General features: G+C 37.0%; 1 protein-coding gene across 1 annotated transcript in view; it reads left to right on the top strand.

Annotated features, from left to right (window-relative positions):
• LOC118484787 (interaptin-like) overlaps positions 1-4,746 on the top strand; it is a 35,514-nt gene extending 30,768 nt beyond the window's left edge. Inside the window, exons 5-6 of the mRNA XM_035980780.1 lie at positions 3,838-3,924; positions 4,322-4,746. Coding sequence (XP_035836673.1) covers positions 3,838-3,924; positions 4,322-4,746 — 512 coding nt within the window. The remainder of the gene's footprint in view (positions 1-3,837; positions 3,925-4,321) is intronic.
• Positions 4,747-20,070: the final 15,324 nt, after the last annotated feature.

Genomic DNA, 20,070 nt, shown 5'->3' with positions numbered 1-20,070 from the left:
ACCTTAACCTTCGTTAGGTTTAGTTGCGCCGTCACTGATTTGGCCAAGCCGGAACACGGTGCCTCCACCGTGGGGATGTCGGATCTAACTTCCTCTCTCTCAGTTACATTTCCCATCTCTCTCTTTCTCTTTCTCACTTTTGCTCTCTCTCTCTCTTGTTTTGAAAGGATTTGTGTCTGGGGATTCGAAAATGATAGAAGGCTAAAGGTGGTTTAGAAAAGTATAAGTGGTTTTATAAACCAGTATATGGTTTTGTTCTGACATGCTTGTAGTTAATATGTGGACATGATTTCTCCTACCAATTAAAATAGATATTGGTAATAAACATTATTTATTAGGAGGTTTATAATTAATAAAAGACAAGATTTATAATATAGTGTATGTAGGTGATCTAAAAGGAAAATAAAAATATTGGTTTTTCTCATAAGACGTTTGTATATTTTTTTCATATCTTATATTTATTTTTATAATATTTATGTTGTCATCCGGTCGTAAACCCGGTCCGACCAGTGAACCCGTAAGAAGACCGATTCGACGTCCGGTCCGGTCATGAAAACATTGGTCCACGTTAGTCTTTAACGGTCAAAGGGTATTTATGTAATTTCGTCCTAACTTTACTAAACTAGATCCATCTTCATCTTCAAATAAATCAATCTTCAAACCATCTTCATCCATCCATCTTCATCTTCAAATAAACCATCTAGAATTATCTTCAACACAAACCACTTTCCACTACCTACACCATCTCCGCCACCCCTAACAACCACAGTACACCATCTCCACAGTACACCACCATTACTAGCATCCATCAACATTTAAGAGACTCACAAGTGAGTATGAAACTGAAACTGGGAAAGAGATGATTGAAACCTTATCTACATTCATTGAATCCGGAGTGTGCAAGACCATCTCCATAGTACACCACCATTACTTGCGAGACCTAGCAAATCCCGGCTGCCATCACCGTTTGTCGAAACCCTAGGTGGTCGCAGAATAGGAAAATAATAAGATTATTAGTGGAGCAACGAACAGAGATGGGGGCGGACCGGCAGCAGTCGTAGATCTCGGACCGGAGGTGCTTGCCGTAGAGGGTGTTGGCGGAGTGGTGGTGTCTTGTTGGGTGGGGTTGTTTGAAGTCGCCATGGGTGCAAATTAGGAAAGGGACGTTTTGAGGGGGTGAATGATGAGGGTTATGGGTGTAAATTAGTACTCAAGCTCCAGTTATTAATCGAAAGGGTAACCAAAATGCTCTCTATTTTCTGTTTCCCTGTTTTATTTCTCATTCATTTGCACACAAAGTTGCTGAGATTTAAAATGCTTCCAAAATGGACTGAACAACATAAATGTTTGTACGTATCATGTGTTTATGCACACATTTCATCTTCTATTATCAGTAATGTAAGTTTCAGACCAAATATGATGTGGCCTTTTGTGATCAACATAATTTACCTAGAAGTGCTCTTATTATCAAATCGTTATATCCCTTTCAGTATACGTGGAACGCCAGCTAATATACAAACTTACAAACGGTAACAAACACAATTTAGAAAAATAAAAGAAAGTCTATATATGAATTGGATAGTATCACTTGATGATGCATCTTATGGGAGATCCCTCTGCTCGTAGTAAGCTTAACGGTAAGCAATGTTGTTCCTGCAGGGGGTAAGGAAGCAAATAAATATTTAACACTGGGGGATAATACGTTTTCTTACAACAAAGCATAGGGGGTAATAAGAAAGGATAATATAGTCATTTAACACCGGGGGTAATACATTTTCTTAGAACAAAGCATAGGGGGTAATAAGAAAGGATAATATAATCATTTAACACCGGGGGGTAATACGTTTTCTTACAACAAAGCATAGGGGATAATAAGAAAGGGTAATATAGTTATTTCACATCCCCATTTAACAGGACTATTAAGTTTTTTAACACTGGGGGGGGGGGTAATATTGCAGCGTTTTTCAATAGTTGAGGGGTAAGACAGCAAAATTTTTCTGGGAGGGGGTCAGAGTGCCAATCACACATAACCGCAGGGGGTAAAATTGCAGTTTACTCTATCTAAAATTACATTTATTCAACTCGTGTAATAAACAAGGTTCTTAAAGTTATATTTTTATTATTTAGTATATAAATTACATTTATTTAATCCATGTAATACACGGGGTTCTAACCTAGTAATTAATATAACAACATTGTTAATCCTTTTCAGAAGGAAATTATAAGTGAACTATTATTATTACACTTACTATAATATAAATAGAATATTAAAATTATACATTAATAATGTTATTGTACCTTGTGCTAATTATAAGTGAATTATTATTATTATACTTAGCCAAGGAAAAATCTTAAGCCAAGCCAAGCCGCTACACTGAAAGATCTTAAGCCAAGGAAAGTTCTCAAGCCAAGCCAAAGAAAGAATAACCTGAAAAGACTTGAGTCGTGTTGAAAGTACTTGGCTAAGAACCTTCAGCCGGCTAAGAACTTTCAACCGAATGACGGCTGTCGGACACGTGACAATCATGGGTTGGTTGACTTGAAATGATTTTTTTTAACCCGTTACACAAGATTGAAAAGGCTTGTTGAGCCGCTACAATTGGCTATTTTTGATATTTTGACTGGTCAATGGCTAAAATGGAGATTTTCCCTCAACATATTGCAGCGTTTTTCAAAAGTTGAGTGGTAAGACAGCAAAATTTTCCTGGGAGGGGGTCAGAGTGCCAATCACACATAACCGCAGGGGGTAAAATTGCAGTTTACTCTATATAAATTACATTTATTCAACTCGTGTGATAAACAAGGTTCTTAAAGTTATATTTTTATTATTTAGTATATAAATTACATTTATTTAACCCGTGTAATACACGGGGTTCTAACCTAGTAATTTATATAACAACATTGTTAATCCTTTTCAGAAGGAAATTATAAGTGAACTATTATTATTACACTTACTATAATATAAATAAAATATTAAAATTATACATAAATAATGTTATTGTACCTTGTGCTAATTATAAGTGAATTATTATTATTATACTTAGCCAAGGAAAAATCTTAAGAAAAGCCAAGGAAAAATCTTAAGCCAAGCCAAGCCACTACAGTGAAAGATCTTAAGCCAAGGAAAGTTCTCAAGCCAAGCCAAAGAAAGACTAACCTGAAAAGACTTGAGCCGTGTTGAAAGTACTCGGCTAAGAACCTTCGGCCGACTAAGAACTTTCAACCGAATGACGGCTGTCAGACACGTGACATCATGGGTTGGTTGACTTGAAATGATTTTTTTAAGCCGTTACACGAGATTGAAAAGGCTTGTTGAGCCGCTACAATTGGCTATTTTTGATATTTTGACTGGTCAATGGCTTAAATGGAGATTTTCCCTCAATATATTGTGTATTGTTGTGTATCGTCTTAACATTTACACATTATGTATTGGTTTATTTATATAGGGTCAGGATTTAGGGAAAGTGGTGAGAAGTGTGAGAACAGTGAGAACGGTTATGAATCGTCAGATCAAAACAATTTATGGCTGAGATTGCACGGTGGCGTTTTCGTGAATAACATAAACTTTTTAAAGTGTACGCGCTTTAATAAGGGCAAAGAGGTAAATGTACATCTACAAAAACACATCAAACGTGACCGAAACATATATACTTCCCCAGAGAAACCTCCTCGACTCCTACGGAAAACGCAAAAACCCTAGAAAACGCAAATCAACAAATATTATGGCGTCGAAAGATCAAACCACATCCATAGGCAAAAAAATAGTGAGTAACTTAGATTTACATTGTGCTAGTTTATGATGTTTTTGGCGTTCTAATTTTAACAATAACTTTGTAGTTTCTATGAGTGTGGAAAGGGAAGGTTCATCTGCTCCAAAACGCCAAAAACCCAATGAGCAACGAAAGAAGCCAACAAGAGAACATGGTACAGATTGTTACTTTTTATGATGTTGTAATACACTTTGATACTTTGTTACTAAACGCAAAAATCTGTATCGTTTGTTTAATATTGTTTAAATGTATGAGAATGCAATCTTACACATATCATTTGTGTTATTAAATGCCATGTATCATCTTTGATTGTCTTATTGAAAAACATATATCATTCGTGTGTTATTAAACGCCAAAACATGTATCATTTGATAGATTGTGTTACTAAACGCCAAAACATGTATGATTTGTGTTATAAACGCCATGTATCATCTGTTATTGTCTTATTCAACGACATGTATCATCTGTGATTGAGTTATGAAAAACATATATCATTTATCTTATTAAACGCCATAAAATAAAACGCCATGAATATTTATCATGTTTTATAGGCGAGGGGAGGTTGAGAGTGAGAATAAATGTGCACACAGTTAAGGCCCAGGACGCCAATAAGAGGAAGTCCTTAAGTCAGGATGTTAAGGTTGAGGAAGAACCATATTATGAGTTCAATGGGGCTAGGGTTTTGTCAAGAGTAAAACCTAAAAACTTGACTGGTAGGTTTATAAATCTAAACCAAAATCAAAGACAGCCAGTAGAGAAAATGGGGTTTGGTGCTGCGCTAAAGTTGAAAATCAACAGCGTACCGACAATGCTTGGGTACTGGTTGGTTAAAATTTACAATGAAAAGACAAACAACCTAAATGTTGGCAACCATACCATACATATCAATGAAGAATTAATAAACTCTTTAACGAATATACCGGATGGAATGGTGCCCGTGCAGGGGAAAAAAAGTCAACAACTAAAGACCATGTAGTGGCTGAGTGGAGAGCACAGTTCGAAGGGGTTGACTGGATTAACAGACCAAGTGTGAAGCTCTACTATGATGACATTTTGCCTATGATGCGCAGCTTCAGGAGAAACTTCTGCCTAAATTTCCTTGTAGCATTCTTCACTATAATTGGGCATGCAAGTGATAATGCAGTCGTCAACAAACAGTTCTTGCACAACGTTAAACCAAATATTCAAATAAACCAAATGAACTGGTGTGGTTATATCATCCAATGCTTGAAACACGCCAAAACCGCATGGTCTCTGGAAAAGCATTACACAGGGCCGTTGATCATACTTGTTGTAGGAATAAAATTTCGCTATATAACATATATCATTTGTGTGTTATTAAACGCCAAAACATGTATCATTTAATAGATTTGTTGCTAAACACCATAACATATATCATTTGAAAATCTATTTTGTTACAGCTTGCCTTGGTGAACGATGCTTGCAAACGGAGGAAAAGAAGGATACCCAATTGAGTGGGTTACAACAAAAACTCTTGACTTGTTTGACGGTGCACTAGCAAAACGCCATGTTGGCAAAGAAGTAAAAAAGAAAACAGTTAAAAAGGCTAAGGAAGCGACATATCCAAGAAAAAAAATGCAGGTTATTGTTGATGAAGAAGTTGATGGTGATGATGTTGAGAATGAAGATGAAGATGATGTTGACAATGTTGATGAGCATGCTGATAATGATGATGATGAGGTTGATGATGATGGTTTAGGGCATGATGATCATTATGATTATGCTGGGCTCCACCCTGATATGCAAAAAGCCATGCACATCAATGATGAGGATGAGAATGATGAAAATGAGAATGAAGAGAATGAGGATGAAGAGGCTTCGCTACAAAGGATGGTGAATGAGGATATAGAAAGCCGGGAAATGATGTTTGAAGTTTCTTCATCAGGGAACCATGCTCTGATTAGAGGAGTAACACAGTATGAAGACATTGTTGCTGATGAAGAACAACAAAACAATGAAACTGAAGAGGTATGTTATTCAAATAATAAATTTAAATAAAAACAACAAAACGCCATGATTAATAAAATCCTTTTTTATTTAACAGACAATGGCTGATAAACTGGATGGGCATACAAAGAATTAGAAGACAGTTACAATAAAATGAGCACATGGTTAAAATAGTCAAAGATTGAATATCCAAACAGCCTCGTGGTACACATTAAATACTCACAATGTCTGACATTGTTGGAGAACATGTCAAAATTTGTGGATGAAAACACCAAGGAAGTGGCAACCGAGAGAGAAGAAGGTAAAAATGAAGGTGAGGTTTAAAAAGAAGTTGAAGGTGAAAAGGAAGTGGTAGTAGGAGGTGAAAATGAAGGAGAAGGGAGAAGGAGATGGCTGGAAAAGAAAACGCCATTGAAGTGGAAACAGTTGATGAAAACGCCAATGAAGTTGAAAATGAAGGAGAATGAGAAGGAAAAGGCGGAGAGGAAGGAGAAGGAGAAGGGGAAGGGGAAGGAGAAGGGGAAGGGGAGTAGAAAGAGAAAGGGATATGTCTGGAGAACAAAATGCCGAACCCTCAACTGCTACAACAGCCCCCATATATGATGATGAGAATACTGTATTCTCAGATGAAGATATAAACGAAAACGATATTGAAAGATGGGATTGTGATTTCAAGACACTTGAATATCACATTTCCAGATACAATGGAGAAAAATAATTAAAAGGAATATTGTTGAGGTTTTGGAACTGCCGGGAGAAGATCTAAAACAAATGATTGAAATAAAAGAAGATCTAGATTATCCAAGGATGGTGGATGAACTGATTAAAGCAATAAAAAACATCTACAACCTAATGAAGAGGCCCCAAAAATGCTTGTATTTGATAAAACACTAAACATCCCCCCAACAGAAACACAGTACAGTCAGGGGTTCATCGCTGAACTAGAAAAAACTGAAGGAGAGATGGTGAACAAAAGTGTTGACCAACAAGGTGCAGTGTTTGATAAAACGCCATAAGGAGCAACCGTCTACGGCTGGGAAGAACCTCTTGCAAACTTTTGAAGAAGAAGAGACACCTCAGAAACACCAAGATGAAAACGCCAACAACACATCACCATGTAAAACGCCAAACAGGTTAGATGTGCAGGAGAAGAAGGGTGATGAGGACAAAACTCCAGACATCACAAAGTTGATACAAGATAACACAATTTTAAACCCTGAAGAGCTGCCTGGTGATGAAGAAGCTGATGGTGATGAAGAAGCCGATCAAGATGATGAAGAAGATGAAAATATAAACGAAGAGACCGTGGGAGAAAAGGAGAAGAGAGATACAAAAATGAGCATGACATTTTGTCACATTATGTAAGGAGGCAAGTGGTTATACATGAACCAAGGAAGAACCATGAAACCAACGTTGCCACATACATCTTCACTGGATGTGGTGAATACGAGTATGTACACTTCTCTCAAATAAAAACGCCAAACTTTGATTTTATCACGTTTACATGAATATGCATGTAAAAACGCTCAAAACGCCATGTCTTATAATAGAATGAGTTTGGATAACTAATGCCATATGATGTTTTTTTTCAGTACTATCGTGTTCAAGATGGGAGGAGAGTTTAAGCTCTCAAGGGTGTTTTGTGAGAGCATGAGACCAGGATTAGATGTACACATCAGCATTATTCAATGTTGGGCGCATATCCTGAACTATGAAGAAAGATACAAGGCTCCAGAATCACCCTCAAGGTTATTTTGCACATAAATAATGCTGGTAACTCTTTTGCTATATTTAATTGATGAAATTATATTAGGAGATTGTTTTGTTGTTTAAAATGTGGTGCTCAATATTACAGAATCGTCCGGCATACGACGAAACGACGAAAGCAGGTTATCGATACAAAGAATTCAACAGAAACATGACAGCGGTTTTGAAAAAAGCCCGTTTCGAATGAGACCAAACAGATATAAACATCAAAGATTATGAACTGGTCTTCGTGCCAATAGTATGGGCAAGAAATTTCTATGTTGTCTGCTTCAACATAAAAAACAAAAGAGTTTATGTATTGGATAACAATGTTGTAGAGGATAAACTCAGCATTGAAAAAAGTATGCTGAACTGGTGGAAAAGTTGGTAAGTATCTTAAAAACTTTGTATGTAGAAACTATGTTGACAAAACGCCATACTAATATATGCAAAAAATTTGAAACTGCAGCATGGTGCTTTTGCAAACTACTTGCGTCTTAAAAAACACCCAAAGCATAAGATCATGAAATGGGCGCCCGTTGTCAGACAAAAGATGGAATGGAGGACAACGTCTAATGTGGTCGAGTGTGAGATTTTTTCAATGAGGCATATGGAAACATATATGGGGCATATAGCTGGTTGGACATGTGGTCTGGAAAAAGACATCTAAATGAACTCAGGATGAAATACATTGCAAAAATCATGCTGCATAGTAAAAATGAAAACAGAACACAAATGACCAAATCCTGTAAGAAATTCTTGAATTTAGGTGGGAAAAGAACACATGATTGTATCAAACAAGAGACATGAGAGTAAAAGAAAGGATGATACAAAATGTAGATTAGCTTAAACGCCATGGATTGTATAATTTTAATGTTGACTAATGCATTTTGCTTTTTAGATTGTTGCATCTACATGTTTTTAGATTGTGCAAATATGTGAGAATCAATGAAAACGCCATGAGTAGTAATCCATAATGAATAATAAATAAAACATGTTAATGAAAACGTCTTGATTTGAATAATTAGCAAATAGTAACCATTGAAACATAAACAATATTTAAAAAAAGTTAAAAAACTCTATTAAAACAAGTAAAAAACAACAAAAACGCCATATCTGTTGGATATTGATAGAACGCCATTGAGACATAAACGCCTTTCGAAAAAAATACTTTTCTAAAAAAAGGCCATCCAAAACTAGCATAACGATCAAAACGCCATTTCTATTAAAATTTTGTTTGGAACGGAATCATAACGCTATTATTTAGCGGAACATGGGCAACGACAATCGTACCCCTGCACACAATTTAGCGCGCTATACCACGTGTCCGGCTAGGATCCGTTCTCACTGTTATCACACTTTTCACCGTTTTCTCCTGATCCCGTACCTATTTATATATTTTATAAATATTTTGTTTATAGAGGTGAGTCCCATACAACACACTAAAATAAATTAATGAAAAAAGTAGGGGTGTGCAATAACCGAACCGTTAAGCGAAACCAAACCGAAAACCGACAAAACCGAACCGAAATTTACCGAAGCCGAATTAACCAAAAGTCAGTTAACGGATATTTTTTTTTACCATCGGTTAACCGAAATTAACCGAACCGAATCATTTATTTCTTTATATATTTTTAGCTTTTATACCTATATTTCATGTTTTATCCTTTCATTTCATGTAATAATAGATCTATTTCATTTATTTATGCCTTCATTTCATTTATTTATACCTTCATTTCATTTATTTATACCTCTATTTTATGTATTTAAACATCTATTTATGCATTTATACGTTCATTTCATTTATTTATACATCCATTTTATGTATTTATACATCTATTTCATGTATTTATACCTCCATTATATGTATTTCTAAGCAAAAAAATTAGCCCTTGTTTGAATTGGTTATTAACCGAAAATTAACCGAACCGAATCGAAAACCGACAAATTAACCTAATTAACCGAACCGATTAACCAATGACTTCGGTTACGGTTACGGATAATGCTAATAACTGAACCGAATCGAACCGTGCACGCCCCTAGAAAAAAGTAGAAAATAACCTTAATTACTATGTACTGTATATAATAATAAGTAATCTTTGCGGTTATCATATCCTTAATCATTACAATTTATCAATAAACTACGGATAACTATAAAATTTAAAACTATTTATCTGTTATTAATAGTAATAACATTAAAATTTAACTATCTTAGTGTTGTACATAAAAGCAGTTATTTTAATATTTGATATTATTGAACCTTTTTTAAAAATAATCAGCGTTATATTTCGCTCAACGATGGAATGACTTCTATATTAATTTGAAAGTTTCTTAAGATTAGGCTGTTAACGAGCCGAGTCGAATCGAGCAGACCTTTGCTTGTGTTTGGCTCGTTTACAAACCGAGTGGAACGGCTCATTTAAAACCGAGCCTCAAATCAATCGAGCATTTTTCGAGCAATAAAAATTCCGAGCGAGCGTCGAGCGAAATTCTAGCAATTTGGACTATCGTGTTACCCGATTTAAATTTGCTTAGAGAGATAGTGACAATGTTGGATCTAAAGTTTTTATGTCTTTAAAAATATGAACATTTAGTGGCACAATATTTTTCTTATTAATAACAATGTTGTGGCCGACGAGACGATAATCATATTGCACGAACAATTACGTTGAGAGCAGGAGACAATCGAATTAGGGTAACGACATAAACATTGAGGCGATGAACAAACTATCTTTATCGGTTTAGGGTTTAACTTTTAGTTTTAATATTAATTTATTTATTGGCGTGGTTGAGATAGTACGTATAGATATAGTTGTAAATTTGTATATCGTTTACCAAAATCTAATAGAGTGGTACATATAAAACTATAAATTTAATTTGTATTTAAGTATATATGTATGTGTAAGTGTGTGTATATATAGGTGTGTGTGTATTATGTATAATTTATATTTGTGTATATATATATGTGTGTATAACATGTTTATATATGTATGTGTATAGGTATATGTACATGTATACTAATTAAAATAATAATTCGAGTCGAACCGAGCCGAGTGGACCTTTGCTCATGCTTGGCTCGTTTACAAACCGAACCGAGCAGAGCGGCTCGTTTACAACCGAACGTCAAATCAAAAAATTATTTTTCGAGCAGTTTCCAAACAAGCGGCAAACGATTTGAACGACCTGCTTAAGATCACATATTCAGTGACTTTCCATTAAATTCAGTTTATTTTCCCACCAAGTATCTTCACTGAAGAAAATCAGATTGTATCAGAAGGTTCTCGGTAAATTTGTCAGGAAGCTAGACAGCTGGGGTTTTGTCCTGTAAACTGCTAGAATAGTCCTTCACTCCACTCCAGGACAAGTCAGTCTATACAGTATACACCGTACCATTATATTATATAAAGACATAAAAAACACACAAACACATATATATTATAAGAATGGTTTCATTCAAAAAACCAAAAAATATAAATAATAAAAGAAACCAGAGAATCACAGGTAAAAAGTAAAAAAAAAAAAAAACTTTTTTACATGTAAAAAGTTAAATTTTATCAATTTTATTCAGAGTTTGTACTTATAAACATATAAAAGTTGTTTTAATAAGAAAAAAAAGTTTGAAGAATAGTTCAAAAAACAGTTTAAGAAAAAGTAGAAAAACAAATTACAAACATTATTATTTTTTATTTGAATGGAATAGATGAAAATAAAAACACGTGAAAATGATTTTTAATATGCTTTTTTTTTTTTGTAAAACTAGTAAAAAGACCCGCGCGCGTTGTAGCACGGGTACATCGCAAAGATCGAATGGATTAGTCTAAACGTTATGTGATGCGTTAATCATATGAAAACACGTATTTTAACGTATCTTATTGAACTCAATGTAACCTATATAAGCATTGCGATTGGATCAAAACATAAAGAAATCAAATTTATACCGTACAATTATAACGTATTATATGTGGCCCGAGTCACAAACAGAAAATGTAACGGTTATAACGGAAATGCTAACACGTATAATCAAAATATATTAATCAGAGCTTAAAATAAGGAAAAAAAGAAACCGCAATTTGACTCCACTCGGATCGAAACAAATTTTACAAAACATTCATAAAAATCACGAAAACATATTATATTTGATCTGACTCGCTTTCCAAAAAGTTTACATCGAAACATACACCAACTCGAATTAAACGTACATAAAAATATGTACGTAAAATTTGTTTTTATAAACGAAAACATATTATATTTAACCAGACCCGTTTCCATAAAAAAGTTTACGTCAAAACGTAGAGCAAATCGAATTTATATCGACACGTACATAAAAATATGCACATAAAAAATTAGCTTTTCTTAAGTAAAGGAGATATTGTTGTAAACTCAAAATAAATTATTAGTAAAAAACTTGATAGGTTAAATACGTTCGTAAATTCATGCCAAATAGCACTAATGCCACACCACTGCCAGCTACCGCCAACAAGAGAAGAGCTCATAAAAATAAAATAAATAAAAAAGTAAAAAGTAACACCGAACGAAAAACAGACGGAAAATCGTTGAACCACGCACGCCCGTTGCAGCGTGTAAATACGGAATATTAGACATAAATGTAAAACGTAGAAAAAAATAACTAAGTCGATCTAGGACCAGCTTTGTGGCACCCGTGGGAAAATCCACAGTCATCCTAAGCTATCACTCTGTTTCACTGAGACTGCTTACCAAATTTCGAGATGAAATTTCTTTCAAGTTGGGGATGATGTGGCAACTCGAACTTTTGCAACCTTTTAGCTTGTGTCGTTATGTTTCATCTGCCAGCATATGTCGAAATCGTGTGTACATTATGTTGAACTTGCATGGTTATAGCTGATGTCTATTGAACGTATTTAGGTGTCGGTTGGATATTATAGAAATCAATTACCAATGAAGCTCGGTCGCACACTTCATTGGGTCGCACACCCTTCCCGCATCCACACACTTTTAGCCACTAAGCCTTTTAAATCTCGGCCCACACGTCGGATTAGGCCCAAACCGATAAAAGTCCAACCCATTCCTTGTGGCCTTTGTATGCGTGGGATTATGGGAGGGAGTATACAATTCCTTCACATATTGCAAACCCTAGTTACTTCCAAGACTCACGACGGCAGTTCTTCAGCAAGCTTTCTTCCTCGAAACATCATCTCCATCGTGCTTGCATACCCTCCTCGACCCCTTGGTTAGTATGGTCATACTTGTCTTAATTCTTGTTAATTGCTCTCGGTTTTATGCAAACTTGTTGAATGATCATAATTTAGAGTTATGCTAGAAACATGTCTTGATGTTGTTTTAAACAGTTGAATGATAATCTACCAACTAGGGTCGTATCTGATGAAATAGTATAATGATTCTTGTGTTAACAGATTTATTGATCTAATCAGAAGGGGGGTCATGATTGAATTGTTAAGATGCATAGTTATGGTTTAGGGTTTAGTCTATCATTTGATGAATCTGAAAGTCATGTATGATAATATGAACAATGGTTTTGCGTGTACATGAAATAGGGATGATAGTGTTCATGTGCTAATAAATTTTAGGTCTTGGTGTTAGTATTTAAACATGAATTCGATATGATGTGGTGATAAATCGAACATGAGAAACTGTGGTTCAATCGATGTTGATGATGATGATATTGGTGATCATGTTGAATATTATTGCTAAATGATTTGCTTTGATTCTATGATAATTGGTAATGCAAAACTGCTTCAATCCCATAACAGTTATGATCGAAATTAGTGGGGTGGTTATGAGGAATTATGGAAAGATTGTATGGAAAGTTGTTTGACTTGCAACTAATTGATCATGAAATCGGGCACATAGTAATCAATCGCACACTCACTGCCCAGTCGCACAAAACATTGGGCCACGCTCTGAAATGGATCGGATAGGGTAAGGATCGCACAGTCCAATTTGGATTGCACACTTTTATTTAGTCGCACACTTTAATTGGACCACATCCAGACACTAGGCCGCATACGAAAACCGGATCGCACACTTGCATTGTGACAACCCTCACCAAATCAGGTATCCGTACGAATTAATTAATATTTAATTAACGCTTAATTACTATGCTTGCTTACAATTGTGGATAAACTGCTACTTGAATTCTGATACATACACATACATGCATCATACTTTACTAACTGTCACTCCATTATTCATATACAAACTATAGTGACAAACTTAATGCACAATAGCACAGTAGCACAATGAGCGGATAACCCAGTAAACGTGCTGACATAGCCAGCACCAGACAGACACTGTCTCTAAGGCCAGTATGAGCCGGGAATAGTTCACTACACTAGTAGGGAGTGTAGGGAGGTGAGGATTGTAGAACTGCGTCACTAGGTTATAGTTATAGTGACCGGATGTGCCTAAAACATGTTCTAACTGCAAAACTCTGCACTATAATACAAAATTCAGCATTTAATACTAGACACTTTCCAAAGTGTCGGGAATTCATTGTGTCACTAAAAATAACATTAAAGACACTTTAAATGCTTATTAAGCACTTTAACGGATCAGTATCCAACTAAACAACCGGACTTTACCCGTAACATGAAAATATTGTCAATGACATTGTTTTTCCTTTTCTGAGCCAGTTAGGGTCCCCGAATACCCTAACACCCGTTATATTACATAACACACTACTAACTAACTTAAATCTCTAACTAACATAACTAGACACTAACCATCTAGTTGAAATCAAACCAAATACCCCCCCCCCTTGACCGATCGGTCCCCCATAGGGGACACACTCCACCAAATTGTGTTTATTTTATTCTTGTTGTCCAAAATCTAGAAAACACATTATTTGTGGGATAAAGCCCTAACTTGGTTTATAAATATAACCAAGGGATTACATTCATTCATTAAAACACATCAACAAAATTTAGCTCTCTCTCCTTTCTCTCCATAGTGTTCGGCCGAGAACACTAGAGCCACCACCGCCATCATCGAGTGTTGATCTTGCTATTCCACTTACATTCCAAGGTGAAAGGTGTCATACAAGGAAACCCGGTGCTTACGGAATCACGAGGACCTCTCTACATCGCTTTTATCCACCTAGTTTTCGCCTTGATTCTTCCCTAGCCTTGAGCTAGTTGTAAGTGATTCTAAACACCCTCTTGATCTTGTCTAAGGTGGTTAATAAGAAATTTAACGGATAAAAATCAAGAACACTAAAGATCAAATCTAAAGGTCTTGTAAGAATGATGAACAAGATGGTTAAAGAGTAAATAATGGTGTAAAACTCATGAATCTTGTTTAGTAATGGTTATTTTATGTTGTTGGTTGCTAGTAGTGGAACGGATCGTCATCAAACCACGCTAGATCATGTTCATGGAACATGAACTAGCATTATGTTAAGTAGGAAAGTTACAAGATGACGAACCCTTTCATACATAAACATGAACTTGTGTAAAAATAGTTTTTCTTATAAAATGGAGTTCTAAACTAGTAGATCTAAAGATCTACAAGTGGTATTTTCGAAGAACCAAGTGTAAGATGCAATCACATTTAAAAGCCGGATCTTTCATGAAACAAAAGTAATTTTGTGAACAAACAAGTGTGTAAACACTTGTGAGACAAAAGATTTTAACAAAGAAATATTTTCGTAATTTTGACTAAGAAGTTGTAAAGTTACATGTTCTTTGAAAATAAAGTTTTCAAGAAACCGATTTTTATTTTTAAAGATAGAAAGATCTACTAAAAATGTTGGAAGATTACTACATACTTTTACACAACTTACAAGTTCATGTGTTTGCAATTTATACTTGTTTTGACTAGTTTAATGTTGAATTTTTGAAAAGAAAATAATACGCTAGTAAGCGTGGCCACCTCCAGTTACAGAGGAAACTCTGGCAAAAATTTTTCAGAAATATAACACTTGGAAATATTTTTGTAACAAGTGTTGTGAATATATTCTTAACTTGTTTTCCAAAATAAAATTCGCCATGATTTTTATTACAAAACTTCCAAGTGTCGGAGGTGGAATTTTCATAAATGAAACTTGTTAAATATATGTTTAGAATATATATTTTTCATAGTAACACTTGTGAGAATTTTATGATTATTTTGTGAACTACATAAATATTATTTTTAGGGTAAAAATAATATTACTAGAATACACTGAACAGTAACGACTCCAAAATAATACTAACGCCCTCACAATAAATATTTAAGTTACACCGGTATTATTATTACCACACGAACCTTAAAATGTAACTTATGTATTTTCGGAAAAATACTCGTAAGTGTGTATTTTGATAAAGTATTACTTTGGGAATTACACGAAGAAAAATATAATATTTTTGGAAAAATACGTATATTTTGGAGATAAAATATCCTATACAAATAAAATAAAATATATTTTATTAAGTGAGACTTAATAATATATTCTTGGTATTATACAAACACACATGTATTAAAGCCCTCATCCTTGGGAAGGAATATAATTAATACATAATTACGAAGTGTAAATACGAAATAGTTGTCTAACTATTTCCCAAAAACGTTAAACCTTAAGCCAAGGCATGGCCGTCCGTCTAATAGAAGTTAGTACGTGTAGGTCGTCACGCAGCAGGTTGACTAGGAGATTACTATTTCGAGACGCACTTCTGTGAGTTCATGTCCCCCTTTTCTCTTAACTGTTTTCAGTTTTTATACTTCGGGGGTGAAATACATGTTACTATGATTACGAATACTTTTTACATGGTATGGTTAGCGTAAGGAGGGTTACTACTTAGATCATGTGAGTGGGTAGGCGGGAACTAGAGGCCATTAATCCTCATTGTAGGACCGAGGGTCTTTAGCGGTAGATCTATCTGGGTGTAGCGAGCCCAGCCCCAGGCCCAACAGTACGGACCTCGGGGTGACTTGGTACCCGACGCAAAAATCTGCTAGGTTTGAGTCTTCCTACTGCACTTCACACATATCAATGGCCTTGCAAACCATTGGTGATCTCTTTGTTTCCTTATTTGCTACATATCAGAGATTTTCATATTACAAAGGTTTTACATACTCACTTACACATGAACTCGCTCAACATTTTTGTTGATTTTTCCAACTTACATGTATTTCAGGGAATTAAGGATCTGGCACGGTATGCTACGTTTTCACGCTGCGTAAGAGTTATAGGGTCATCCAAGTTTAGGGGTTGTGGCTTTTACCTGGACGAGTCACAGTTCTTAAACTACGTCTGTTTCATGTTTGTGGTTATGTATTCTGAACAATGTTTTTATTTTGTCTTGTTGTAATTCCGCTGCATGTGTCAACGTTTTAAAACAATGTTGTGGTACTTTTATTTTAAAACTTAAATCAATGGGTGATCTGCATGGTTTTACTTTCATATAGCTTTGTTGTGATTAAGCTATTGTATTAAGAAGTCACACCAAATTAACCCACGCTTCTGCAAAGCCAGGGTGTGACAGCTTGGTATCAGAGCTTTGATCATAGCGAACTAGGATTCCTTCTCGAGTCTAGACTATGATCACTAGGGCTCTCACGAAAATGTTTTTACATTGCATACATTACGTCCAGATCCCGGATACAAAACGTTTTTCCAAACAAAAGTTAAGCACTTTTCCATCTTAAAAGTTATGGTTTAGTCGGGGAGACTGAGGGATTCAGTCAGGGAGACTGAGGGAGTAGTCTGAGAGACTAGGAGATTCAGTCTGAGAGGCTGGGAGGTAGACTAGTGGGACTAGGAGAACTATTTGATTGCTTATTGGTGACTAACATGTTGATTTGACTATGTTATTGATTATTTGTGCATATGTGTGCTTGTGTTACAGAGTCATGCCTTCATCTGGTACTGGAGAGTCAGACACTACGGACCCCATGGCTATAGTATCAGACAACATAGTTTCACCAGAGCACGAGGTGTATACTTCAGATACTACTAGCATGGACGATGATGACTTCCAGCCCTTTGCGTTGCCCGATGTCGTAGTAGAGCCCGCTGATGGCCATCTTATTGGGGATTTGCCACTCGCAGTGATCCCTGCTCCTGTACCTCTTGCAGCTTATCCTATTGTTGATATGCCCCTTGTTGTAGTCTCTAACGACGATGTCGATCTATTCGAGGAGGATGACTTTGAGGGCGAGGCCCATATTGCTGCTGGTGATATTCTACTTCTTGTTGATGGTCCTGCGGAGGAGGCTCCCATTCATTCGCCTGTCCGAGACTCCTTTGAGTCTGTGGCATCTGCACCTTCACACACGCAGGGAGTGCAGCATCATTCGCATGACACAGACCCTGATATTGCATCATCCGCTGCACCTGCCCCTGCCCCTAGCTTTGAGTTCGATCATGATGTTGATGACGATTCGGATCCTGTTTTCCCACCTGGTTTTGATCCAGGCCGTGATATCGAGTTTGTACACTTAGACCAGCCCATGGAGGATCCTGTAGCCCCTGTCGATCCCTTGTTTGCTGATCCAGCTGATTTTGAGATGGAGTTTGATGATCCGGAGCCTGCTGTGGCCCCTAAGCCAGTAGTTGCTCCTGACCCTACATTAGAGCATGACCTTGTTCATGCCGATACACCTGTTGTTGCTCCTTTCCTTGATGACATACCTATTGATGATGCACCAGTTTTCGCACCACCCATTGCGGACCTACCTGTTGATGCTCCACCGTTGGTGGATGGCTATGTTGTCGATGCTTATGTTGATGCTCCACTTATGTTGGAGGACCCTGTTGTCGCCCCACTTCCTGATCCTATGCCGGTGATGTTCGACCGTGCACCTTTTGCGACCCATATTGATCCATGATACGCTCACTCCCACAATGGGTGGATAGACGACGATGATGATTTCCCACCTTTCGTGGTACCTGCTACACCAACTGTAGCCCCTATTTTAACCCCCTGTTACAGTTCCTATTGATGCTCCTTTGATTCCGACACACACTACAGACGTTCACCGCACCGACTTACCTGTTACATTTCTTCAGGACATACCTCCACCACGTCCTGGAAAGGGTTCATCCCGTCAGCCTTTTGGTCATATACCTTTCATGTCAGGAGGAGACCAGTTTGTACCTCAGATTTCTCATCATACTTTTGTTCCCCCTGTTACACCATCTGCTGTACCATCCTTCGCTCCATCTAGTGAGCCGTTCCTCTGGACTACGCCCCCTATTATGCCACCATCTGATCCTTATCATCCTTAACACGTGGGGTATTCTACAGAGGATATTCTCAGATCTTTCATGATACAGCAGGAGGCGCTGACCCGTCGCGTGCAGGAGCTGGAGAGAGCTCAGCGACTCCCGTGCCAGTGCCATACTCGACCTGCAGTATCTCACCCTCCACGTCCACTTTCACCAGATTCTGCCGCTTGTTTTTGGACTCCTGAGCAGCAGATAGCTTACTTGATGCGTTCTCATCGCGCTATGGAGGAGGATTGGCTTCATATGTGCCGTTTGCTCTTTTCTCATTTTCCCCCTCCTCCACCGCCATCAGCTTAGGCCTTTCTGTACAACACGGGTAGACTGTTGATGAGAGGACCGCGATGCACAAATTGCACAGCTTTTTTTTGGAGACCGCATTTTGGAGGATTATGATTTTTGATGTTTTGTATATTGGATGTTATTGACACTGATGTCATAGTTTTGGACTACGGCGATGTGGCCCTTAGTCATGGATGTTGTATGATACAGTTGTGTACTTGTAAACTTTACATTGTGGTCTTGATTTATGACAGTGCAATCGCAGTATTCTCATCATATGTGATGTTTGATTGATTGTTTATGTTCTATAACATGAGATGTTATGTGTTTGATTTGTTTATAACATGAGATGTTATGTGTTGATATTGTTGTTACATACGTGCACTTTACTTACTATGACCTGACCAACGTAAAACATCTTTTTAGAAGATGCCTCCAAGACGCCAGACACGTATGCCTGCCAACGAGGCAGAACTTCAAGGAATCATCGCTGCCGCCATTGCGCAGTATGCAGCCTCACAAGGAGGAACCAGCGGAAGTAATTCGAACAACAACGGCAATAACAATCCGCCTCGTGGTAATGTTAAGTCATTGAGACATACTACGATACATTTGGATATCTTTAGCACGTTTGCTAATGCCATTTGTATATTCTAACGTATGTGCAGGGTGCACTTACAAGCAGTTTCTTGACTGCAAGCCCATAAACTTCGACGGCACCGGAGGTGCTGTTGCATTTGTCAGATGGGCCGAGAAGACGGGATCTGTTTTCCGAATGATCAAGTGCGCTCCAGACCAACAAGTTATCTACATTTCTGGGCTGTTTTTGGACGGAGCCCTGTCTTGGTGGAACTTACAAGTGCAAACTCTTGGTGAAGCCGCAGCTTATGCGATGACATGGAATGAGCTGAAAGAGCTCATGCGAAGAAAGTACTGTTCACGTGCAGAGATTCAGAAGCTGGAAACGGAATTCTGGCACTTGAAAATGGAAGGTCCCAAAATCGCGGAGTATGTTCAGAGATTCCACGACTTATCCCATGTGGTACCTTATATGGTTACACCGGAATTCAAGCGAATCGAGCGCTTTATTTGGGGTCTAGC

Source organism: Helianthus annuus, chromosome 2 (assembly GCF_002127325.2).
Source record: "Helianthus annuus cultivar XRQ/B chromosome 2, HanXRQr2.0-SUNRISE, whole genome shotgun sequence".
NCBI lineage: Eukaryota > Viridiplantae > Streptophyta > Magnoliopsida > Asterales > Asteraceae > Helianthus > Helianthus annuus.
The sequence above is the reverse complement of the archived record's forward strand: the minus strand, read 5'-3'. Positions and strand labels throughout refer to the sequence as shown.